The sequence below is a fragment of the Haliotis cracherodii genome, unplaced genomic scaffold, assembly GCF_022045235.1.
Source record: "Haliotis cracherodii isolate W230 unplaced genomic scaffold, xgHalCrac1.p SCAF_5, whole genome shotgun sequence".
Taxonomy (NCBI): Eukaryota; Metazoa; Mollusca; class Gastropoda; order Lepetellida; family Haliotidae; genus Haliotis; species Haliotis cracherodii.
Window position 1 is genome coordinate 26,145,765 of NW_027266308.1, and position 27,258 is coordinate 26,173,022.

Sequence of the window (27,258 nt, forward strand, 5' to 3'; positions counted from 1 at the left end):
ATGTGTTGGGTACCTTGGAGTATTGTGTGCATTTCAAACATGCATCATATACACAACGAAACAGGCTGACCTGATACAGAGTGTTGTACAAATTGCGGCATCATCTGGTGTTCTTTATTGTGAATATTGTCCCTAAGCCTTTGGTGTTCTTTTGTGTACACTGACATTTGTACACATTGTTCTCGGTTTCATATAGCTTCTTTTCTTTGCTATCTGTATGATATCCTATCAGGGTTGTTCATTGGTATTTGTATTTTATCTTGGGTTCCTAATTAATATGCATATAATGACCTTTAAGTGTAACAAGTAAATCTATATTCCAATCTCATTAAAATCAGATCTAAGTTCTCGCTACTGTTAAACAAAATCTGAGGACATCCCATTACGGGTCACTGACCTTGCGTGAACTTTGACCGACCAAACGAACGACTGACAAGAAGTCGACATTAGCCAATCAGAAGGCTGCTGTCTCGTGCTTTACAGTACTAATTTCAAATTGGTGACTATGCTTCAAAACATACTGACAAATTCTCGATTAAAAATTTGACATCTTAACAAAAGAACAGACTGGAATAGCCAATAGATGGTTGAGATTGTATGGATTCAGTCATTAAGCCCGTAACTATCGTTTGGAATACCTCGTGTTAAAGTTGTCGAGGTTGCATGATCAGAAATCACATTCCGACTGTCACTTTCATGATCTGGTAAGCGACGTTCTGATTGGTCGTATGAAGGTCGTTCTGACATAACACCTAATGGGATGTCCTCAGATCTTTGTTAAGCGGAAGCGAGAACTAAGATCTGATTTTAATGAGATTGAACTGTACTCTTAACATTTGACCATTACTGCATAGCGGAGTCCTTCATTTCAAAGGACATATTTTAGGCCGAATGGCCACCAACGGCACATGTCAGTGTGCCAACCCATGAACTTGGGCCATGGCTTACAGACTGGGACAACATTGAGGGGTTTTTCACTGTGCTCAGCAAGACCTTAGTTAATATTTTTTCCTACAAATTCATCATTGAGCATCCTCGTCTTACCTGAGTCTTGGTTTTGGTGTGGACATGACACTCATAGTGTCCATTTCAGGGCCGCTATCACTCATGTCATCCCACTGCTCAAGTAGGTCGTCGATGTCACCGGGTGTGTTGTCGGGGTCGTTCAGGTCATGGTCTGCTTCCGAGTCCAATACCTACAACACAAAGATTTGTTGGTTTGTTGTTTAATGGCACACTCAGCAATATTCCATATATATGACAGCAGTCTCTAAATAATCAAACCAGACTGTCCAGTGATTTACTTCATGAGCATCGATCTACGCAAATGGGATATGATGATATGCATCAACCAAGTCAGCGAGGCAGACCAACAAGCACAGTTGCCAGTTACGGCAAGCATGGATTGCTGAAGACCTATTCTAACCCGGATCTTCATGGGTCTACAACACAAGTGAAAAAATAGTTATCTAATGATTCCAATTCTTTCACACTTACACAGTCTTACAAGAAGTATTGAGTACTGGGGACGAAACTATTCCAGGGTTGGTACCCATTTGTCCTCAACGAATTCGAGGCCTTTTCAAGGCTTTTTCAAGGCACTTGTAGTCAAAGTCAAGTCAAATAAATAACGTGACATAAAATAAAGGGACGTAACTCGTCCTAGATTGCAATCACATTCATTTGTTAGAACACTCGTTATTCAAGCAATCATCATGGAAACAAGGTATGCAAAATCAGCTATAAAGTTTCAATTACTCATTATCAAGTAGCATTATTGCACACATTCGCAGACATTCACAAACACATTTGTACTTCAATGATAAAGGGTAAAACAAAATTGATGTGTAGTTAGGGCGTGATTAACAGTCTTTTCAACTCAAGGCCAGATCACAACAACTTGCAAGGGAACAGAAGAACCTGTACAATACTAGTCCAAGGGGATGCAACTTATCCGGAAACATTTCCTAGTATATGGAAAAACATCTGCAGAGACCCCCTACGCAAGCTGAAATTCTGCTTACCCTTAAAGACTTTGAAAACTGACTCGGTGTGCCAATTTGCATCCCGGGGCCCCGCTCCACAAAGCGATCATTGACTGTTTGTGGAACGGCGCCAAGATTAGGGATTAATGAATTTCTGGATGGTTTCCCCAAAAGGTCTGGAGTTTCACAGCACATTAAGTACAAATAGGCTAAGATTTCGTTTTGGGTATCAACTTACATCTTCTGCTGACACCTTGAACTTCTTCAGTAAAGCTATGAACCTCTGTTTAATATTCCGTTGCTGAAATTAGATGATTAGCATAAGGAAAGTTCTCCAGCACAAAGTCATAGTCAATGGTTTCAAGATATCTGGGCTGCTTCGTTTCTATTTGTGCTGAAGTATCTTTTTGATTCACAAATATAAAGTATCTATATTTGTGTCCACTGCCTAATATATATTGACCCAGGCATGGGTTTCTTGTTATTAAATATTGCTCTGTCATTGTGGTATCCTCCATATGTACGGCTATAAAGATGAATCAAATGACACAACTTGATCACTTCAGTGCAATAAATATCAGAACCCCAAATAAAAATCAGCTTTGATAGAAGCATTATGGTTATGTTTATGTGTCAAGTGTTCTAATCTCTTAACTTGACAAAAAGATGCATGCCTCTTCCATGTGAGTGTTTTATAACCCCTTGAACAAGCTGATTAGGTCTTACCCTAGAGGTAACCGGTCGTATCTTGCTGCGACTGGTTTTCCTTGGTCTTGGTCGGCCATCTTCCTCCAGCATCATTGGCTCACAGTCACTCATCTCATCGTTGGAGGAGAAGTCCTGGTCATTGAAGTCATGGACGTCCTCTTCATCAGAGTCATTGTCAACATCCGGGGAGCGGTCTGAAATAAACCAAAACTTTTAGATAATGCCAACAGGTATCAGTCTGTAGTAAAACAACATTTCCACAAAGCCAACAGGTATCAGTCTGCAGTAAAACAACATTTCCACGAAGCCAACAGGTATCAGTCTGTAGTAAAACAACATTTCCACAATGCCAACAGGTATCAGTCTGCAGTAAAACAACATTTCCACGAAGCCAACAGGTATCAGTCTGCAGTAAAACAACATTTCCACGAAGCCAACAGGTATCAGTCTGTAGTAAAACAACATTTCCACTAAGCCAACAGGTATCAGTCTGTAGTAAAACAACATTTCCACAATGCAAACAGGTATCAGTCTGTAGTAAAACAACATTTCCACTAAGCCAACAGGTATCAGTCTGTAGTAAAACAACATTTCCACAATGCAAACAGGTATCAGTCTGTAGTAAAACAACATTTCCACTAAGCCAACAGGTATCAGTCTGTAGTAAAACAACATTTCCACAATGCCAACAGGTATCAGTCTGCAGTAAAACAACATTTCCACAATGCCAACAGGTATCAGTCTGCAGTAAAACAACATTTCCACAATGCAAACAGGTATCAGTCTGTAGTAAAACAACATTTCCACTAAGCCAACAGGTATCAGTCTGTAGTAAAACAACATTTCCACAATGCCAACAGGTATCAGTCTGCAGTAAAACAACATTTCCACGAAGCCAACAGGTATCAGTCTGCAGTAAAACAACATTTCCACGAAGCCAACAGGTATCAGTCTGTAGTAAAACAACATTTCCACTAAGCCAACAGGTATCAGTCTGTAGTAAAACAACATTTCCACAATGCCAACAGGTATCAGTCTGCAGTAAAACAACATTTTCACGAAGCCAACAGGTATCGGGTGTGTAGTAAAACATTTCCACTAAGCCAACAGGTATCAGTCTGCAGTAAAACAACATTTCCACTAAGCCAACAGGTATCAGTCTGTAGTAAAACAACATTTCCACAAAGCCAACAGGTATCAGTCTGTAGTAAAACAACATTTCCACGAAGCCAACAGGTATCAGTCTGTAGTAAAACAACATTTCCACGAAGCCAACAGGTATCAGTCTGCAGTAAAACAACATTTCCACAATGCCAACAGGTATCAGTCTGCAGTAAAACAACATTTCTACAATATGAATTATTTTTAAGTTTTATCCAGAATTATTCAACTTGTTTAATCAGACATTCTGATAAGAGATATTTGTGTAATTGCTCAATTTCCTTGTGCCACAGATGTTTTTGATCACAAAGAAAATAAAACATACATAAATCAGAAACAGCATACAGTGAAATTGGACATGTATAGAAATACAAAGAGTATGGTGAGTTATGTTAAATCAGGAATATAAAATGTCCCCTTCAGTGGTGAAATAGATCAGCTACCACAAACCTTGGAAACATCTGATGACAAGTGACAAATGGGAGCACAAGATTGTCTGGGGATGAAGCTTATTAAGTGTGATATGAAGGATGCCAGGACTCCCTGACAGACGAAAACACAGGTTATCTCCTGTCCCTGCCAGTTCAAGCTGGAACAGTACCATAATGCTCGCTGCTGGAGTGCCACTGTGCCACAGTACCATAATGCTCGCTGCTGGAGTGACACTGTGCCACAGTACCATAATGCTCACTGCTGGAGTGACACTGTGCCACAGGACCATAATGCTCGCTGCTGGAGTGACACTGTGCCACAGTACCATAATGCTCGCTGCTGGAGTGACACTGTGCCACAGGACCATAATGCTCACAGCTGGAGTGACACTGTGCCACAGTACCATAATGCTCACAGCTGGAGTGACACTGTGCCACAGGACCATAATGCTCACTGCTGGAGTGACACTGTGCCACAGTACCATAATGCTCACAGCTGGAGTGACACTGTGCCACAGGACCATAATGCTCACAGCTGGAGTGACACTGTGCCACAGTACCATAATGCTCACTGCTGGAGTGACACTGTGCCACAGGACCATAATGCTCACTGCTGGAGTGACACTGTGCCACAGTACCATAATGCTCACAGCTGGAGTGACACTGTGCCACAGTACCATAATGCTCACTGCTGGAGTGACACTGTGCCACAGGACCATAATGCTCACTGCTGGAGTGACACTGTGCCACAGGACCATAATGCTCACAGCTGGAGTGACACTGTGCCACAGGACCATAATGCTCACTGCTGGAGTGACACTGTGCCACAGGACCATAATGCTCACTGCTGGAGTGACACTGTGCCACAGTACCATAATGCTCACTGCTGGAGTGACACTGTGCCACAGTACCATAATGCTCACTGCTGGAGTGACACTGTGCCACAGGACCATAATGCTCACTGCTGGAGTGACACTGTGCCACAGGACCATAATGCTCACTGCTGGAGTGACACTGTGCCACAGGACCATAATGCTCACTGCTGGAGTGACACTGTGCCATAGTAATGCTGGCTGCAGGTTTGACATAGTACCACATGCTTGCAACTCAGTTACCACCAGCATTCAAGGACTTTTCAAGGTCATTCTCCGTATTTAAAAAATTAATGATCTGAAACTGAGAATACACACTTCAACGAAAACTTTCAAATACATAACTTGATTAACTATATCACAGTTGTCTCTCACTTGATTCTATCAAACTATCAGTGCATTGCATTGTGTTTGCCTTACAATTGTATTATATCGATAAGAATTTAAAAACACCAATAGTATGCATATCAATCAATAGTTTCAAAAGTTGCATCTAGTTGTAAATAAAACAAAAGAAATGTGTCAGAAAACCTGCCAGGTGTTGATTAGCAAGGATTACGATAACTTCAGATTAGAGCTACTTCCCGTTGGTTTGAGTAGGACAGGGAGGGACATTGTTGCCTTGACATTGTCAGCAATACCTTGATTACATCTTTACATTGATTAATAAAGTTATCAAGCCTTAAAGTTGGTTGACAACTATGGCGATACAACTGCAATAGTTCGGGTACTATTGCAATGGTGAAAATTTGAAACTCTTGGTATCAAAGCCAGCATTTGAAATAGCTTTACCATGGCTAATGAAATTATAAATGGGAATTTGGTATGTAAACGGCTATAACCCAGTTAGATTTGCACAAATCTCTAAGGCAATAATTACTAATTAAATTCGTAATTCCTAGATCATTACCAAAAGAACAAGTTGTCACTGTAAAGACTGGCATACTGTCTGTTTAATGAGACTTGCCTACTATAAGGATAGAATTACTATACACCAATGGACATTCAGACTCGGAGCAAGGCTAGAGACAGGACTGCGAAGCATTATCTCCACCTGATGAGGCACCTTGACAAGCACTTACAAGCAAACAATCTAGAGGCCATCTTAGTTCCATTACCACAATGTGTTTTAATCTGATCACAGATTCAGTCAAGTGCCAGAATAGCACTCACGACATTCCTGGTTCTGGGAGCAGATGTCAGCTCTCGCATTCCCCTATCAAACACTCTGAGATAATGCACTCGAACAGCCTTGACACTGCTCCCACAGATGTACAGGAGGCAGCAGATGCATCTTGGGTAATCTCCGCAACACACACCTTGATAGTGTGCAGACAAACGCACTGTGTCAATATTGGAAAGAGACAAATGTTTGTCTGTTGTACTGGATGAGGGTGAAAGTGAAGCATTACTCTGACACAAACACTAGCCTCTGTTTTAACACAACTACAGATTAGAGGGACAAGGTCAAACAGCACAGGAGACCTAAAACGAACAAAATCTAGACCTCTTGATGTAAGTGCATAAGTGAGTGAGAGAGAGAGCATGAGTGAGTGAGTGAGAGCATGAGTGAGTGAGTGAGAATTTAATGCTGCATTCGGCAATATTCCCGCTAAATATCAAGGTGGCCTGTAAATAACCAGATAAACCATTAACTGAAGCATGAGCAACAATCCACACCCTCAGGTCACGATGACATGCAGTCAGCCAAGTTAGAGAAGCTGATCACTTCTTGAACTGGCAAGCATGGAACATGAAGTACTCTGGTAGGACACATTAGCATGGGTATGGTGCTGACAAATCAAATATCATAATCTGGTATTTGAACTAATGATCAGGAAATCCTGGCATGGCTAAGAGATGTAACTCTGCACAGTGAATTTGCATCCATCTGCGTCCCTTGGGAGAACCATGTGAGCCAAATTATAGTAGAGGACACACCAGGGGTATAACACAGGATCAAGGATAGTGGGAATGATAAGCTCACAATAAATTCACTCTGGCCTTATTAATGGCATTAGTCATTGGGGAAAAGAACATACAGCAAAAGAAAAAGAGGTGGTTAGAAGTAGTTCATGATACCTTCCTGCTTTATGCCAGCAAACGCAATATAAGAAAAATACATGACAAAACTATGAGTCAATCAGATTGATGTTTATGCAGCTATTCATTTAAACCAGTTGGTATTAATCTGCATAACTTATTTTTGATGGACTTTATTGACCAGAGTTTATGAGGTAACATAAAACTACCCCAATGACATACTTCATCTTCTTCATTTTTACAAGGAAACACCTACATGTTTTTTCACTGTGACACATCATATCAAGCTGAACGAAGAATTGTCAACAGTAGGGAGTATCTGGTCAGTATCTGAAATATACTGGGGAATGCAAACGCTACATTGGTGTCAACATTGGTCTTTGATGGGCATACTTTTATAATTCTAACATCACAAACCCTATTACAAAATCTAGGGCTGGGGCGAATCCAAATTTACTACATGGGTACGCAAACCCCCATTACCTGACCCTACCTGAGTACCAGCTGTAAGTCTTAACAGTTGGGTACAAAATTTCCGATTGAGAATTGTTTGAACAGAGCTCTGGCAAAAAGTATTTAGATACACATATAAAATTATCTGGTCATGTATACACTGAAGTTGACTGAAGCTTTATCGTTATTCAAACAGATAAAAGTCAAAAGCAATGCATGAATTGTCCGAAAGAAATGCAAAGATTAGCAACTTGTAGTGTAACCATGGAGTTCCTGTGACTAACCACAGGACCGGGTAGTACTGCGGGCATCCGGGTCCTATTCAGTACCCACCTGGTCTGAGTACCCAAGTTACCAAGCCCCAAATAAAATATTTCTTTATATGTTTAGTGCCTGTGAACATTCCATTGTGATAAGACATAATGTCAAATGCCACCCAACTCTCTTATAAATAAAAGAAATCAACTTCTAAGTAATTCCTATTAAACAATTCATCGTGAAATCGAAGTCCATGCACTGCTCCAGACCTACAACTCAATTAGGACTGGAGACGATAAAGGGATCTCTTGTCTCAACCAAACAAGTAGGAAATGTTTCCTCACAAATAATGTCAACTTTGGCACAAAGGTCTCCTTGTCAGCATAGTGAGATTAGGCAGCAGAAGAATGTAATTTGCAATGTGTTCACAGCATGGAAACTAACAAGAAAACACTGCTGCATCTCCTATTCTGTCTAGTTACAAAATCAATTGACATACACAGTTTCAAACAGTATTGCTTAGTAAATATTTGTTCACAGAAAATCCGTCAAAAAAAGAGAAGTCAAATAAAACTTTTGTGTTTTGCATTTTGATATAACAAATTTCTTTGATCCAAATGAGTTTTGAAATAATTCAAGAATGTAGATATACTACTCAAAAAAAGTTAAAGAACACCCAACTTTGTCTTGTCTTGACATGTTACCTATTGTCATGGAAAAATTGGGTGTTCTTTAACTTTGTTTCAGTAGCATATGCTTTGTAGTTTGAAATAACTTATATAGTACTCAATTTATGATGGGGTTAATAAGCTACATCATTCTATATAAATATCCACATGACATTATAAGAATCATTTTTGTTTATCATGGAGATTAAAATATCCCTATCAAAAGTGGACTACTATCTATATTCTTAAAATGGACACTTATATATTCCAATAATTAATGAATACTAAACTTACATTTGTTGTGGAAGGCTGTAGGGTGATATTGATTTATGCAAGGATACCTACCTTGTGGGAGATGTTTACCGTATTCGACGTAATAAGCGCCCCGCTCTAATAAGCGCCCACCCCGATATTTGCTAATATATTGGCTAGTGAACAATAACAATTAGCACCCCTTCCGATTGATCAATGTACACAACACATATCTATTCACGTATAATACATACTCGTGTGTTATATGCATTTATGGGCATTTAAATTCTGGATAAATGTATCTCTCGTATATAAACATTTCAGGCTGTCAGCATAAACAACAAAATTTATCTTTCAACTCTGTCTTTTTCACCAAAATAATATTCTAATAAGAGCCCCTTATTTCTAATTTTGAGGGAGCCCTGGGCGCTTATTACGTCGAATACGGTTATTTAGTATCTTAAATTGTGATAATTTCTTATGCTGCATAACTGAGTCAATAAACTGTCCTCTGTGTGGACCCTTGGGAAAAGGAATGACCAGAAAAGACTCTCATCGATTGATGGCATTTCTGTGTAATTTAGACTAAGACCCAATTAAGTAACCACAAGGCAGTAAATGGCTATTTGTTGTATCTCAAATCTGCTACACAGAAGATCAATGCCAGTCACTGGACCTTGTGAAAGCCGAATCCTGAACTACTCAACATCTGTATCAACTCGATACTTCACAAACATTAAAACACAAGTAAATTATCCACATTTTAGCATTTTGGTCACACTTCATACCTCTTATCAAACTATGAATAAAATTTATACAGAAGTGTGTGTAAATGTGTACTGAAAATTCAAGTCTGTCTCATTAATCCCTGAAACATATTATTTTCCCTTTCGCCCACCAACTGTTGCTGTTATAGCCCTTAATGAAGCAAGTCTATTTCCCAGGTTCTGAATCTCCCATCCTACTGGGACTCCTTTTGAATTTGAATATAGTCGCTTGTTTCTATCAAAATTGTATATTTCAAAAGAAAATTGCAAAGTTAGTTCAGGTAAAATGTATACTAATATAAGAAACATCAGGGTGTGTCATGGAGTGTCAAGATGACACAAGACCAGTTTTGCTCATGATTGTCACAATAATAAACAGCATATTTTCTTAAATTGCTTGTTTGACACACTCTGTCACATATCACCTCAATGGTGAAGGCCTGTAAATATCCTGGACCAGACGAACCAGTGATTATATTATGAGCAACATCCCATTCCATCGGAGTACGATGATGACATGCAATCAACCAAGTCACTGAGCCTTATCACCAAACCTAATAGCAATCTGTCGTTCCTTCACATAACATAATAAATAAGTTAGTCGTTTGGTTTTACCAGAGACAAACAAGTGCAAGAATGTGTGGTTCACAGTTGTCCAGTTGTAAAAATATCCCAATTCAGTGAAAAGATTTGACTACAATTCCTTTGCCAAGTGTATTGTGGTGTGGTGTGGTGTGGTGTGGTGTGGTGTGGTGTGGTGTGGTGTGGTGTGGTGTGGTGTGGTGTGGTGTGGTGTGGTGTGGTGTGGTGTGCATGTTGAGTGGTGTGCATGTGGTGTGGTGTGGTGTGGTGTGGTGTGGTGTGGTGTGATGTGCATGGGGCGTGGCGCGGTGTGGTGTGGTGTGTGGTGGTGTGCATGTGGTGTGGTGTGGTGTGGTGTGGTGTGGTGGTGTGTGGTGTGGTGTGGTGTGGTGTGGTGTGGTGTGGTGTGGTGTGGTGTGGTGTGGTGTGGTGTGCTTGTGGAGTGGTGTGATGTGGTGTGGTGTGGTGTGTGGTGGTGTGCATGTGGTGTGGTGTGGTGTGGTGTGCATGTGGCGTGGTGTGGTGTTGTGTGGTTTGGTGTGGTGTGGTGTGCATGTGGTGTGGAAATGCAGCAGGGTAAATACACGCACTGGCTGCATGTCATCATACCTAGACTCCATGATTGATTAATATAGCTTGAGTGAGTATGGTTTTACGCCGCCTTTAGCAATATTCCAGCAATATCACAGAATAATTTTCTGTAGTGTTTAGTGTTATGCTGACAATTATTAGCTGAGCTTACTTGTCCAAACAGAATTTTACTACACTCGGGCTTCAGACCAGTGGCCAAAGTGGCAGACTCATATTACATACTTGCCTTCCAATCAATTGTTATTAGGAAAATTATGTCACTGGAGATCATGATAATATTTGTTTAGAATTTCACAGACTTGAGAGACCATTGTTTCAAAACTAAAGCAAAAACATCTTACCACTCTGAAAAACATATACACATAAACATTGATTTGACCCAGAAACAGTTGAGACAGTGGAAATCCTTGTGAGCAGCTCATCACAATGCAATTTGCTTGTTCTAATAACCAGCTAGAAGTCCTCAGAAATCTGAGCACCAACCAAATGTAATTTGTAGGAAAGCAGTATCATTGAGCCTGGCTCCACGTTGGTAAATAATAACAAATATATAGTTACCATCACAGCCTCGCACAGGAATCACATTACAAATGTCGCACAGCAATCACATTACAAATGTCGCACAGGAATCACATTACAAATGTCGCACAGGAATCACATTACAAATGTCAGCAAATCTTAAAGAAAAATATATTCTGGAAGCTTGTTTTGTATGGATGTGACAATTGGAGGCAGAATAAACCAGCAGGGTGGAGATGAGAGGCTTTAGTACCATATACAATTATCAACACTATCTAATTCTGGAGGCATTGATCAGGCTGGAATAAGGTGAAGTGAGGAGAAATGGGGTTTACAAGATTATTGCACAAGTGATGTAAATTTGCACGTGTGCTTATACCAATGCAGGTTTTATAGCAGGGCTGGGACGGGTAACTTGGGTACTCGGTTGGATGGTTTCTGAGTAGGATCGGATAACCACAGGACTACACGGACCCGTGGTTAGTCGCGTGATATATTGTTTAATGAATTGTTCGCATTTCTTTCTGACTTTATAACTTTGAATAGAAATAAAACTTCAGTCAACTTCAGTGTATCTAAAGACATTTTGCCAGGGCTACGGTCAAACAATTCCTAATCGGACATTTGTACATATCTCTTGAGGCCTTAATGCCAAGCACCAAATAGGGTAACAACTACCATCTTATAATCCGCCGCCACCTTTTGGTATGAAGCATCCAGGTATCAAGCCACCAACTGTCTGCTCTCCGGGCAGGTGCTCTACCAACTAGATCACAGAGGCAGTCATGTAATGGTAAAAAGAGCTGATGAGGAACTTCTATGAGCGGATGTTTAAGCTGCTTTCACCTTATTCCTTATACTGTGGGTACACAAAGAGTATATCACGCACTACATGTTGACGTGAAATGTCGGATAGTGTAGTAGTGGGTATTCTACAAAATCTCATTAGTTTTATATGTGACAATGATTTCATAAACATGCAAGCATGATAAGTTTTCAAATCTTGTAATTAAGGAATAATTATAAGAAATTTCTAAAACATATATCAACAGTCACTTTTCTATAAACTTAAATGCTGCATATATTTTGAATGAAATACATATTGTGAGTAATCATATTACCTGTTTATTAATTGACTAATAAAAACAAATAAACAACTAAGCTCTTCTAATGTTAACGGCAGTGAGCATCACACAGGCTACTAAAACAGTTTCAGCTTCGTGTTTCCCACAACAATCTACTTCCACAACACAGTTAGGGCAATGGGATATAAGCTAATTGGCAATTCCAATTAACTGTGGTAACTTCCCGAGTTGGTCACTTCACCCATGACTGTTATCCAAATCAGTACTAGGAATGCTGAACATGTGGTTTGATTACCATGATGCAAGATCTTCAGTATGGGGGTTGGAGAGTCACCCTCCTGCAGTGCAACTGCCCGTCATATAACGCCTGTGTGTGCACCCCCAACGGGGCATCAACACAAAGCATGCAGACATCTCACATCAGTCCTGATTTCTTGGTGCAACTGCAATATTTATTGGTATCAAAGAGATCAACACAATATGCAACTACTTCAGCTTGATTTTTCACAAAAAGCTAGATATGTGATGTCACTGCTAATAATGATACCTGAGTTGGAGATAAAGTTACACCATCATAAAATGATAGATAGTGATCCCTCGCTACAACGCTACCTTTGGGATCCAAAACATTGATGAGTCTCATAGACACCATCAGCGGTTTAAGATTCGTAGGGGTTAGATGACCAACAAAACAGTTTACATGCTCTGCCTACCAAACACGATCTATGCTGCACATTTCAGAATTTAAAAAAAGATTAGAATAGTAGTTGTTTTTGATTCATAGTGTAAAAAAAGATTTATCAAGTGTTATGCGCTTTTAAAAAAAACACATCACATCCCTTCAGCAAATTTAGGTGAATGAACAGGTATAACAAACTTAGTCAATTAAAATATTAAATTCGATATAAAACATCAGTAGACAACAATGATTTACCATTTAAATTGTATTTCCTGCTCTCCAAGGCATTGTTTTATATGCAGAGATTAAGATTACCGTGTGTATTTTCTCGTAAACTAAACCAGAAATAGCAATCAGCTGTTAGTACACTCGTTTCTACCGGTGATTCAGTTAAAAAGTACCTAACTTCAAAGAATTTTGATGCAATGGTCAGAAGAAATTGTATCTGAAATTATTATTTTATCAAGAACAATATATTCCAATATTGTGCATCTTTCACCATATATAATTAAAATTATTAGCACCATAAGCGTAGCACTTTGGTACAGGTCATTGCTATTGCCGGATAATTTTATGTATGGAACAATTTGACCAGTCACCGTAGGGACCTGTTGCGCTACATGTTTTTCCATTGCAAAAATGTCATGCTGACATTTAATAGTCAAACTGCCTCAAATATTACTTTTAACGAGTCAAAGTATGGCATTTATGATATATGTATCCATTCTCTTGCAACTAAAGTTTGTCTCAAGGCGTCAGAGGCAGTAATCTGACTGTGGTTGCCGTAAATAACAGTGAGTTGTGCGATCACACACGATTTCGCCGAAATGAATGTAAACTAGTGAATTAAAACATTTGAATAAAATTGATAAAATATATTACAAACATAAGTCAAGATGAACATTGAACACCTTTTTATAACCAGATATTAAATTGCATACTTCAGTTCGGATTTGTTGACAATTATTTCCGGTGTTACATGATCGTGGTGATCAGCTGATAATGTTTTTTGAGATGGGGAAAACATCATGTCATTGGAAAACTTGAGTATATCAAAAATGTAAGTAAATTTGGGGAGCCATGCTTAACCACACACTATAACCAAGGTAGCACTATATCAAAGAGCGCAATAGTGAGGAAACACTGTATATACGAAATTAAAAGTATCAAGGTTAGCTGAAAAATTTTTCACTTCCGTAAGGTGTATCAGTGGGTGAGTGATTATGGTTTTATGCCACATTATCAATATTCCAGAAATTATCATGGCGGGGCACACCACAAATGGGCTTCACACATTGTACCAATGCGGGGAATCAAACCCGGGTCTTAGGCATGACGACAGAACACTTTTAACCACAAGGCTTCCCCATGGTCCTGAAATTTTATCAAGTTTTAAAAGAAAATAACAATGCCAGTTATTTTTAAAGCACAGATATTTTCTTTTTCATCTTCACGCCACTATGAAATCCAGCAGGCCTTGTAATGATGAGCCAAGTCGAAACAAGATGAATGAAGAGACAAATAATCGCATCCTCCACTCTACTAGAGTAGAATAATGTTCCCATATATCAAGCCTAAAGCAATACAAGTAACCTAACACATGTACTCAAAAACATGTTACTGTAAAACCTACACCAACAAGACCCTACCTTCCTGACAACTGCCATAGGCTTTATTTACACGCAGTGTGCATCTTCCAGCTTCAATTGCCAAGTTTCCCATTCCATGCATAACTTGGTTTGTTTACAAGCTGGGCCAACTCTGCTTCTGAATGAATCGCCCAGAACCAAAGCAGCAAATCTCTGATAAACATTTATGTTGTTACAGTAACAGTATTTTCGTTGGCAGACAATCTGGCCTGCAGGGGTAATGGCAACTCATATCATGTCATTCTGACCGCTCCCATCTCACACCGGCTCCTGGCTTCACTAATGATGAGGCTAACCTCCAAAGGGGAGATAACTCTAAAGCATGCTGGAAGCTGCTCCCTTACACACACAAAATGACATGATATGACATATCTCCCTTGCTCCCAGCAAAGAAGAAGTGTTGATGATTGTGAGTCCTATGTGTTTCCATGAAGCTGCCAACAATGCATAACAAACAAGACACAATCCATCAACAGAAAAAGTCATCACTACCCTACAGAATATTTGAGTCTCCAAGTTTTGTAAAGAAGCAATGAAATGAGTTTGAATTGATGAAATGATTATATGGCTATATTTTCATGCCATAGCATGCAATGCAACAAAATGAAGGTATGTGAGTGAGTGAAAGTTGTTTTACGCCACAATCAGCACTATTCAAGCCAAAACACGTAGGCCTGTAAATAATTAATATTAGGCCAGGCATATACCACTGAACTAAAGCAGGAGAAACGATCCATGTCACTGAGGTAACCAAGCAATCAGCCAAGGGATTGAGCCTGACCACCATATTCATATGTTTAACAGGCTCTTAATCACAAGGGGCGTTGTGGTTCAAGGGATGGCTTGTCATGCTGAAGACCCGGGTTTGATTCCCCACATGGGTACAATGGGTGAAGCCCATTTTCCGGTGTCCCACACTGCGATATTGCTGGAATATTGCAAAATCGGAGTAAAACTATACTCACTCACTCACTCAATTACGACAAGCTTGAGGTACTCAGGACCCATGGACCCCCTAAAGACAGCCAGTAAACAAAATCCGACAACTATCTAGTCACAAACTTTATACACTGTCGACTGTGATACTGAAAATTTCAAGGCGACTGTCAGATGCTGTACCATAAATGAACTGATTATAGTTATACCACATGGAGGATAACCATGTTTAATATACCTCTCCTCCTGTATATATGGACAGTTACAGTCTACTGTCTTGTTCCCCAGTAGTCTGCAATTTTAGCCTCTAGTCCAAAGCCTGAGTCTAGTAAAATTCTGTTTGGTCAAGAAAGCTCAGCCAATAACAGTCCACATAACACTAAACCCTACTGAAAATGATGCTGAGAGCCAAATTCAGGCTAGTATTCACAAAAGGTTCGGGAACAGACTGCAAAAGAGCGGGCACACTCTTGGGAAAGAGACAATTGTCAGATGCTACATCATGGACATTCTTTGCATTGAAATAGCTCAGAAACTGCTGACTACAGCATAAAACCCAATCACTCAGTCTCTTGTACACCTCTGAAGCAGTTCCTGGAAGTTTCCTGACATTACCGTTATACTTCAGACCCATCCTTCATTCACCATCAGCTCAAGCTCTCAGAACTACCATTACCGCAAGTGTAAAATTATTAGGGTGTTTTGTAATTCTGATGACTGGACTTTTGATGACTTTAGTGCCACATCAATTCATATGACCGTCAAACTGGAGATTCGGAATCAGAATAGGTCCCCAGCACCTGATGCTTGTCGCCAGAGATAAGGATCGAGCAGTTACAATGTGTGACTGGCTGATGGAATGTTCTCGTATCTGTGTGCTTCATTGTGGGCATTTCAACCAATGGGTTGCTTGGCACAGATTTGAAACGGTTCAAGTCCCATTCAACAAAATGATTTTAGCACAAAGACAATCGTAGCTCCCATACTTTAACATAGACTTACGATCGTCGTAGGGCAATGATCGCTATGTGGAATGGGCTCCATGATATAGCTGTAATACTGCTGTCCCATGGTATGAATCAGTTCTCACTGTAGGAGATATATAAACTATACTATTCAAAAGAAGTTAAAGAACACTCGATTCTTTCAATTTACTATTTAATCTGTCATGCCATGGCAGATTAAGTATCGTAATATAAAAGAATCAGGTTTCTTTAACTTCTTTTGAGTAGAATATAATACTTGCCAATCGCTTTAAATATTGAATATCTGTCAAGGCATGATAAGTTATTCTTTAATTTCTTTTGAGTAGTATGTATATATATACCCATGTAATCAAGTCGAAAAACGTTGACATCACTGGCCTCCAGTCAGAAACACAACTATGAAGTAAAAGCAATGGAAAATGAAACTTCCACTATTGCGAAAACAACAGAGTGAAACCTCGTTATTCCAAATCAAGTCATCCAGATTATCAAATCAGAGAAATTTTCATAAATGTTGCCTGTTAACAACATTATCCTCAAGACAAATGATGTCTCAATGAATATGATTAAGTAGAGATTTTGCTGGAGACTCATGGCCTGCTTCTGGGAGTCAATATACAATCTACAATGCATACAATACATCAGCAAAACAAAATGTTGACATTTTGCAGGAGATATGACCTGCTTCTTGGAGACAATGTACAATCTTCAATGCACATATCAGCTATAACAAAATGTTATGACCAGCTTCTGGCAGACAAAAGTTCTATATATAATAATGTGTACAATATGATATGAGCTGCAGCAAAATCTTAAGTATCATTGTTACTACCATACCCAACTACCATTCCCACTTGTATACAAAAACACAAATATAATATCTTCCTGACATTAGCTTTTCAAACTAAATTCAACTTCCTAACATTTCTACAGTGTGTCTACAAGGGCTTAGTAGTTCATATTGATTTTTATACCAATTATCAATCATATGTTAGCTACCATGACAACATAATAATAAATCAAGGATCAGTTTGACAACAAATTTTATCTGTTCTTAGATACTAAATAGACAGGCAAACTAATGGCATTGACATTTACCTCTCCATAGAACCCAACTTTTAATACGAAAAAACAAATATCACATCAATATATTTCTTATACAATGGATCATAATTGAAGTTCAAAGGAGCATTTGAAACAATATCCATTCCTATTTTCTGAATGTAATTAATTTTGCTTTTTAATTGAATTGAAACTTCCAAATTATTGGAGATATTTGCAAGAGAAATATCCCGTTCAGGAACACCAGAATGGGCTTCATGATATGTTGTACCCATGTGGGAATCAAACATGGGTGTGAGGGGCAAACACTTTAACCACAAGGCTACCCCACCACCTCTTTACTGATGTAGCAGTTGAGTAAGCAATAATGCATGTTCTTGCAATGACGTCATAATGTTATTCTTCCCCGCCTTCAGGGCGGGGAAGAATAAGGGTTAGTTTGTTTTTGACTGAAGGAGTGCACCATTTTGGTTTCTGAGTTTTTGAAATGAAATGAGAGTGACTTAATCCGGACAAGTTTTAACCAATCGCCTGTAATGTTCTGTGACTTAGTCATGTTTCGTATTGTAGATATAATCCATGCAATTTCTTCATTTTGTTTTTAAAAGAGGTAAAAATGTTGAAGGGAAATATGTCTCCTTTCGCTAAAGTTAACCGGTTTATATTTTGTAAGAATAAACTATTGTGTATTGAGCGATTATCTCCTTTAGCTATAGGCGTAGTATAGAGCTTTATCACGCACTGACCTTGCAATGCTGTCCGTATGTTATTCATGCTGTATCACTGAGAATGAGTGATTATCTCCCTTACCCGATTAGCTCAATTTTGCACTACCTTTGCAATGTATCGTATATTATTCAGGCAGCCAGCAAGAAAGGTTCCAGGGAGGGATTCAGGTCAAGAATGTAATGCTCAATCTTTCTCCCTTTACACTGGTATTGCAACTTATTGTTCAACTCGATTAAATACCAGGCTTCTGTAAAGTATGACTTTGTTCAATAAACAACACAGGTAAAACAACGGGTTTGACATGAGAAATTTGTAGTTAGTTGTCTAGTCACAGTTGTCACAATATTGTTACAAGTAGTTCACAATATGTAATGTACGATTCATACCGTTTCATGGGGCAGTTTACAGTGCTGCATGGTTTATTGCTTTGACAGTTTTTTTAACTTCTGATAGAGATTTTACAACCATATATGTCCTTTGCTTCTGGATACATAGGAAATCAACAGGTTGGACTGTAGTTTGCAATTATTTTCCTAAACCATAATATGGTTGCATGATATATTCACGATGTTGGGTTTAACATAGCAACATTCTTCTTAACATACTTCAAATCTAAACTGGAAGAAATCACAACACAAACCCAGTTAACCAAATGGATCCATACGCAAGAGTGAGTGAGTGAGTGAGTGAGTGAGTTGGGCCAGATCTATACAGATATGCATCAATTTTATCAATATCATGTATAAGATTACAATCTATAATCCCTTTCCTTCAACTTAATTGTCATTAATCACACTCTGACATACATCCCCATGGGCATCACCAATAGCAATCATCAGCATCCCTAGCTGTCAAGTCAGCCCTTATTGTTGAGACTGATTCCATACATCAGTTAATCCTTGTCATGTAAGGTAAGTCTCTGCCCTGTGTACTCCCTGCTTGAAGGATTTGGTGGGCCTAATCTCCAGGTCTGTTGGCATCTACACTGGCTTTATTATCTTGTTCCCAGCAAGCAGCCAAAACAACCAGCAACGCTGTCTTCAAAATATGTTGATGAGCCCTAAACATGTCCATGCTCTTGATATATTTAGACTCTGTGTTTACAGCTTGGAAAATATTTTGAACTTTGTATATTGTGAATAATTCATGTCAAAAAACAAAATTCATGAACAAACAGAAAAAAGTGAATGAAAATTTATGATATGTGATAGGTGATTTCATCAGCTTCAATGATTGATTTTTTTAGAGCAGCATCCCACTTAAACTTAAACTTTAGACACAAAATTTTTCAACCGATTTGAACACTGCTTACAAAATACCTACTTCCATTTGGCCCGCATATCTCAACCGTGTATAATGAAGTTTGTAAAGAGTGCTAAACCATCCCCAAAGGGTTCTGTGCAAGCTGCATGAGCAGTATGAAGCCCGATAGAGGCACGATAATGTAGTTACACACAAGCTTTCATTACTTCATTTCACCACACAAATTTCATCTCGTAAATTGTTGTCTCATAATCCTGTACTTAATGCCTCCTGTCTGTACTTCCCTGAGGCTGAGGCAATTGCTGAAGCAAGTACCTCTCTCCATGTCAACTCAGTACATTCTCCCAGCTTACAGCATCATAATCCAGGAGGGATCTACCTCAGAGGACAATCTAATTATTTATTATAGTAAGGTTTAAAGAACCTCTTATCATACAAATCCTATGTACTTGTGTTATTGTTGGTATTCTCATCCCCATCAAACATCTAAATAATTGAGTTACTTTTAACGCCGCTTTGAACAGTATTCCAGTTATATCATGGGATGAGCTTACTGTGAGGGGAAAGCCCAAAGTGGTGCAGGTCTCAGATGTTTACAACTTTGGGGAAACCTGCGAGCATGGGTATGGTGCAGACAAACCTAGAAACAAAATTGGGCCGAACTGGGATTCGAACCCACAGACATTTCAGTATGAATATTTGACAGCAGAGAACAGTTCAACATATTTGTGAGCCATTAGCGGTAGGCAACCATTTCTAACTTCTCAATGACTTATTTTGGACAGGTTGTTTGAGCATCTTAGTACATATTGAGAGGACGCTTGAAGATTTGGGTAGAGAATAGGTCTTCAGCAACCCAGGCAACTATGCTTGTCGTAAGAGGTGAATAATGGGATCAGGTTGTCAGACTCGTTGACTTGGTTGATGCATGTCATCGTATCCCAATTGCATAGATTGATGCTCATGATGTCAATCACTGAACTCTGGTCCAGACTTGATAATTTATGGCCATCATATAGCTGAAATATTGTTCAGTGCATTGTTAAGCAACAAACAAACATATTGAGAGACAATGACTGGTCAACTTGTCACAAGTCTTAAACCCTTGAAGACTGTTGCAAATACAATTTCTTTCGAAAGTTTGAAATGTTTACGGTATCATACTTTGTTAAAAGGGTGCTTCATTGCAGTTGGCTCATTACTGACAACTAGACCTGTCTCAAACTTTGAGACAATGAAAGTTTTAAGATGTCATCAAAAAAAGGTTCCCTAACAGCCTCTACCACTTGCTGGTGTAGAGCGGTATCAATGTCAATTCAGGAAAGTAAATATAGGACTTGACCACAAATTGGCTGCAAGTACTGGCCCATGATTAATGCTTGTCTGTAATAGTCTAAACGATCCTGTCAGCATTGTTGGATTTGATTCCCTGTTTCAGCTCTGATCCTTCTATTATTAGAACCACAACTGTTGGGTCATGGAGTTTGAAAAGTAATTTCACATATACTTGATCAAACACATGACAATATCAGATCCGACATGTGTATGGAGCATGGCACCATTGAATGCACAAGCACTCTGAGACACAACCACCGAAACTGAAAACCTATATAAACGTGCATGATTGCTGCCACTATTTGCACATGACAAATTGCACTGATGTGCACTCACACAAACGGGACAGACATCTGTTGCACCTTCATTACAACAATCCTCATGTAATTCCTGTGTTTATCTTGTCTACGCTTTCGTTGACAAAGGCTTTCTCAGAGCTTACCCAGCGTCATTCTATCATGATCAGGAATAATGAAAATCTGTAATAAATGGTGGCTACAAACCAGTCTGGATTAGTACCAATAATGTTGTGGTCGGAGACCAGTTGCTGTAATCCAACCAGACATGGTTAGAATTCATGGTAATGCAGGAGTTACCCCACTTATCTGTGTCAGAGTCATTGTCCATCCAGTTGTCAGGATGATAGTATGACAAGGGGCATCATGTTCCTGATTGGTATTTGGTTTATTGCAGAGAAAAGCTCAGTCTAACTTGGAATGATATAGCCAAGTAAATGAAATGCTGGAAAATGAAACTTGTATCAGTGTTCCCACTGGCTTTTACAAACAGCGGCTCCCCGTGGACTGGCAACTCTAAAAATTACCAGTCCCTCCAATTTTTGTCAGTCCGAACTTTGAACAAAAAAAATAATAAAAAAATTGAATAGATAAAAAACATATGAAACTAACTGGTTCATGGCTGACAAATTCAATGATGTCATGTCTAAAGTAACTTAGATCCCCAAGTCATTCACACAATGTTCAGTCACAATTCTCTCTTTGTTTTTGGAATATTTCAGTTTGGTTCAAGACTTTACCATAGAAGCATAGTAAAATGGCTGGCTGCTAGGCTGCTATATTGAAAGTTGTTTTGCATTGATTTTGATGACTCTTGAGTAAATCATTAAACAAATAATCAAACTAGTAGAAAAAAGTTAGCTTCTGAGGGACAAACACTAGCAAGTCATACCAGTGCTTGATATTACGAGCAACGTCCTATGCTGTTGGGGTATGACAACCAAACTTAACCAAGTCACGGAGCTTGACCACCCGATTCAATTTATTTGCCTCAGGTGAGCTGTTATGGACTTTAGCGCTATACGAGGGGTGATGCGCCTCACATAGAAACACTTGACCTCAAGACATTAAAATGATTTAGTCTTAAACAAAACCCCCTTCAACATTAATACACTTGTGTCAACAATGTTTGAAGGATTTTATCCCATTTTCCTTGCTGTGAATTCATCGTTGAATCGAAATGAGTTCTGACTGGAGCTTTCTTCATGTTTGGGAAGAGATAGAAGTCTGACGGTGCCAGATCAGGAGAATGGGTGCTGATGCAGTTCAAAGCCACACTCGTGGAGAGTAGCATGTCAGAGGCAGATTTGAGCACTGGCACATTGTCCTGATGGAAGGGCACACCATTTCTCAGCTTTCCTGCATTACATGTCCACAACATGTCCACAACAAAATTGGACACAGGTGATACAGTCATCTAAGGTGCTTTTCAGTGTTGCATCCCTTGGGCATGCCAGAAACCTATGATTGTGGGTTCAATCCCAGTTCGCCCCAATAATGTTCTAGGTTTGTCAACACTATACCCCTGCTTGTGGGTTTCACCAATGTGGTAAACATCCGAGACCTGCATTCACTCAGGCCTTCTTCCAACAATAAGCTGACATGCCATGATATAACTGGAATACAGTTCAAAGAGGCGCTAAACCCAAATTACTCACTCCACAAAAAAAGGATTTCATAAATACTCAATTCTTTCGATTAGGCTAAGACTTTAGTCAACACTCCTTGATGAATGATAAACTGGGTTTCCTAACTAACTGCTGCCAATGAGCTATACACAGCTATATCTAAGTTTTCTATATATCACCTTATTTTATGTGTCAAAGTGCAACATTGTTTTAACTTGACAATAGGGAACATGTTCAAATAATGTCACTGATTAACAATTTGTTATCCATGATGACAGCAAGAGAATATGTTTTTGCCAAAAGTCCTTTAATTTTCCCATCTCCTTGAAACACCATCAGGCATTTGCCTTTCCAACAATTCATCAGGCATTAATCAAGCTATTTCTTTGGGCACATAAACCAACTTATTAGAGAAATGCATTAATCTTTTCATGTTACAAACTGTTTATCTTAAAATTCTGTCATTTTTGTCATTATAAATTACTAGTTGAAATGAGATTGTGATTTATTTGCTAACAACATGAACAGATCATGGGCAATGACAGTCCCGGAGAACTGCAAATGGTTCCTGCCTTGTGAAGCCTGAATCTGCTGTCTTTACTGTACAGCTACACCCATCACCAGTCTCACATGATCTTAACACAGACATGTCATTCAATCAAGGACTGTGGACATGCTGCATATTTTGCCATGAACAGTGTGGTCAGTATGGTATAGAATCTATAATAGCCACTAAACGGGTACCTAACCTAATGATCGTAAAGGGATGATTGATCATAAAGGGGATCCAAGGGCTAAGGATAGAGTTCTGGGTAATCTAATAGCCACTAAACGGGTACCTAACCCTTATGATTGTAAAGGGGTGATTGATCGTAAAGGGGATCCAAGTGCTAAGGATAGAGTTCAGGGTAACCTACCCTAACACTGGCGACATTTGGATGTGTTCAGCGCCAATATAATATCCCTTATAAACTGCATTCTTGTGTATAATAATGAAAATTAATGAACTGAAAAAATAATATATGTATATAAGTTACCATTTATAACCATTTTAGCCACTAGAATTACGAGAAAAACAAAGTAAAAAATATATATAAAATGAATTGCTTTCGTAAACTAGTGCTTGCTATAAATGCGCCGCCGCACGCTATATTCAATAAACAAATATTCAAAACTCTCAACACCGCTGGGCTATTCAATGATATTGCGTGTAGAGATGATAGAGCCCTGGGAGGAGCTTATGCACACTCACTGACCCCTGACGTCACAGGGCATTGTTTCTTGCGCCTTGCAACAAAATACTACAAATTACGTCATAGGGTATTATCACGTGTTTAAAAAATTTGTGGTACTGTATTCTAAAGGTAGCCCCCAAAATGTATGCATGAGAAATCTTTGTCACAGCTCGTAACTTGGCACGATACATCCATGAAGTTACATATTTTTAATATAGGTCGCAATTTCCTGCCTAAAACAGTGAGAATAAAATGGGCAAAAACCTTCGTCCAAATCTGAAATTTATCGTACACAAAAGACGTTATCCACTGCTCTAATTTGATGAATCTCGTTGTATCGTTGTAGCAGATTTAGGCATGAAAGCATCTTTAGAAACCAATTTCTATCCAATCCATCTATCCATCAGGATACATTTTTCAAGGTCTATGCAATAAATACCTAAAGAGACTGATAAACAGTGAAAAAGTGAATTTCCTAAATTAAAATATGGACTAATCTATTAAAATATACATTTTATGATCTAAACGAGACATCAGTCCTTAAAGCTTTTAGTCTTTTCATCAATAAATAATTTATGTCTGTTCATCAATTTATAATGACATCTTGATCATTAAATCATCTAAAGCATCCTTGAATGAATTCTCATAAGCAATTGATGAATAGCAGACATACTGGTACCTCTAATTTCTAATTATAAATAGCCAACAACTGGGTGAATACGGCTTATCTACTGTCATTCTGCCCTTTCCAGACCATTCGTTCTTTGACAAAACAGTTTTCCCATGTACCAAGTATCCCCTGGCCACCTGGCATATGTTCTACCCACCAAGCCACCCACAAACAATCCATTGATTAAGCATTGATTAATCACTGCACTCAGATTCACACTCATTTGTCGGTGCAGCTGAGGCCCTTCATCAGGGTAGGTTTACCTAAACCAGTGCATATTGATCAATCTGTTCCGTAGATATGTTCTGTATAGATACATCAGCTGAATTACTCTCAATAGTTCTGTGACAGGGTGGCACTTCTGCATTGGAAGAAACCTTCGATGAAATGTCATTCCATTTTGCACTTAATGTGACAGATACATAATGGTTGGTTGGTTGTTGTTTAACACCGCACTCGGCAATATTCATGCTATATGATGACGGTCTGTAAATAATCGAGTCTGGACCAGAAAAGTCTGTGATGTATATCATGAGCATCGAGCCACGCAATTGGGATACGATGACAAGCATCAACCAAGTCAGCGAGCCTGACCACCTGATCCCTTTAGTTGCCTCTTACGACAAGCATAGTTGCCTTTTACAGCAAGCATGTGTTGCTGAAGACCTATTCTAACCTGGACCTTCATGGGTCGACAGATACATGAAAAACCCTTACCATGATATAGTGAAACCTCTTTATGTTAATGAGAAACCCCATACCATGAAATGCTGAAAACTCTTTTGTCAATGTGAAACCCAATACCATGATATAGTATAACCTCTTTATGTCAGTGAGAAACCCTTTGCCATGAAATACAGAAATCTCTGAAAACCCTGAGACACCCTTTCTTAGGCAAACTGAGAGATCTTTCTTGCTATGAGCACTCTTTCCATGACATACGGAAACCTCTTTCCTGCAAGAAGACACCTTTTCCCAGACACATTAACATCCCTTGACTACCAGCTATGACACAGGGTCTTGTTTCACTGATACACTACACTATTAGAAATATTAGCATCCCGGCCTGCACAGAGCGAGGATTCTCTAATCTACAGTCTCAATGAACAAAGATGTATGTGTTTTTCAACAAGTTGGACACTAATGAGCTTCAGATGACCTGTTAAACTCAAGGACATCCAGCCTGTCACAAACATAACAAATAGCCAGCCCTTCCTAGCTTCCATGGAAGTGTGCAACTCAACACTGCTTAATTCACTCATTCCGGAAAAACCCTCATCCAATATCAATAGTTCCATTACACTGAATTCAGACAACTTGTGATCAGACATCCAGTCGGAAGTGAACAGATTAATGGTGGTCAGTTTACTGTTCTAGTCCATTACTGAAACCACTTGATATGTTCCTGCTTTTACCAGAGACATACAAAGTCCATGTATAGCATTATCACACACATGGTGAACATAAATGTGATGTCCCTTTTTCCATTCTACCTAGACACATATGATCCAGATCAGATACAGGCTGCCTTGCAAGCTCTGATGCTAAATATAAGCAAGGAAATGACAGCGGAGTAATGAGACTTGATGCCATAAGTGCTCAGGTACTGACATATGCTTCAGACAAAGTGGATGAACTATAGCACGCATGACACCACGCCTACAGTATTATGCAACGTTGGCATTATTTGTCCATTGTCATTGCACGCACAACATACAATCATGTAATTATCAGCTATGGCTCTGTGGATGTCAGATGAAACATTTGTAATAAAGACAGAAGGTAGCTGATGACAATACAGGATTTAGGTTTATTTATATTTTTGTGTTTCTTGTGTAACATTTCACATATTTTCTTCTTACGGGCTTTCAAAATTCTTTCTTGTATTCTAGATTCTAGCTCGTCCTTTGAAGTGTGAGTAAAGCTATTTCCAGATCATAGGATCGTCTTCCCATCATGAATCAGGTGATTTATCACAATTAGTGTTTGCTAATTTGGAGCTTGATTTTGAAAAATTGTTTTTAAAACCACATAAATAAACTGTTTCACACCAGCTTATATTCATGATGTTCATGTTCAGGTTTGTTTGATTAGTCTTAAGAGTTCCCCTATAACAATAGAATGCCAAAATAATTTCCATAAACATAAGTTAATTGTATGATTCTGAGAATATGAGGTGAGGTGAAATGGGGTTTAACATCATGTCCAAGATTATTGCACTTATATAGCGACTTGCATGCTCAGTGTGTGTGTGGCTGCTTGTACTTGTCCAGACTGATGCCGATTTATAGTGCCAGCACACTGAGATACGATGCCGCAGTTTATGATGCGGTCGGGGATCGAACCCCGGACCTTCCGTTCTCTGGCGAAGGCTCTACCTCTAGACCACGGAAGCGGTTGAGACTATCAGGAGCA

At 39.1% G+C, this 27,258-nt stretch overlaps 1 protein-coding gene across 3 annotated transcripts in view; it reads right to left on the reverse strand.

Moving 5' to 3' along the window:
* Positions 1–27,258, reverse strand: part of LOC139442483 (phosphofurin acidic cluster sorting protein 2-like) — a 133,504-nt gene that overhangs the window by 21,910 nt on the left and 84,336 nt on the right. For all 3 annotated transcript variants that reach the window (XM_071223294.1, XM_071223293.1, XM_071223292.1), the window contains exons 6-8: positions 2,712–2,887; positions 2,224–2,286; positions 1,045–1,196 (exon numbers count right to left, since the gene is read on the reverse strand). In XM_071223294.1, the coding sequence (XP_071079395.1) occupies positions 1,045–1,196; positions 2,224–2,286; positions 2,712–2,887 (391 nt within the window). The remainder of the gene's footprint in view (positions 1–1,044; positions 1,197–2,223; positions 2,287–2,711; positions 2,888–27,258) is intronic.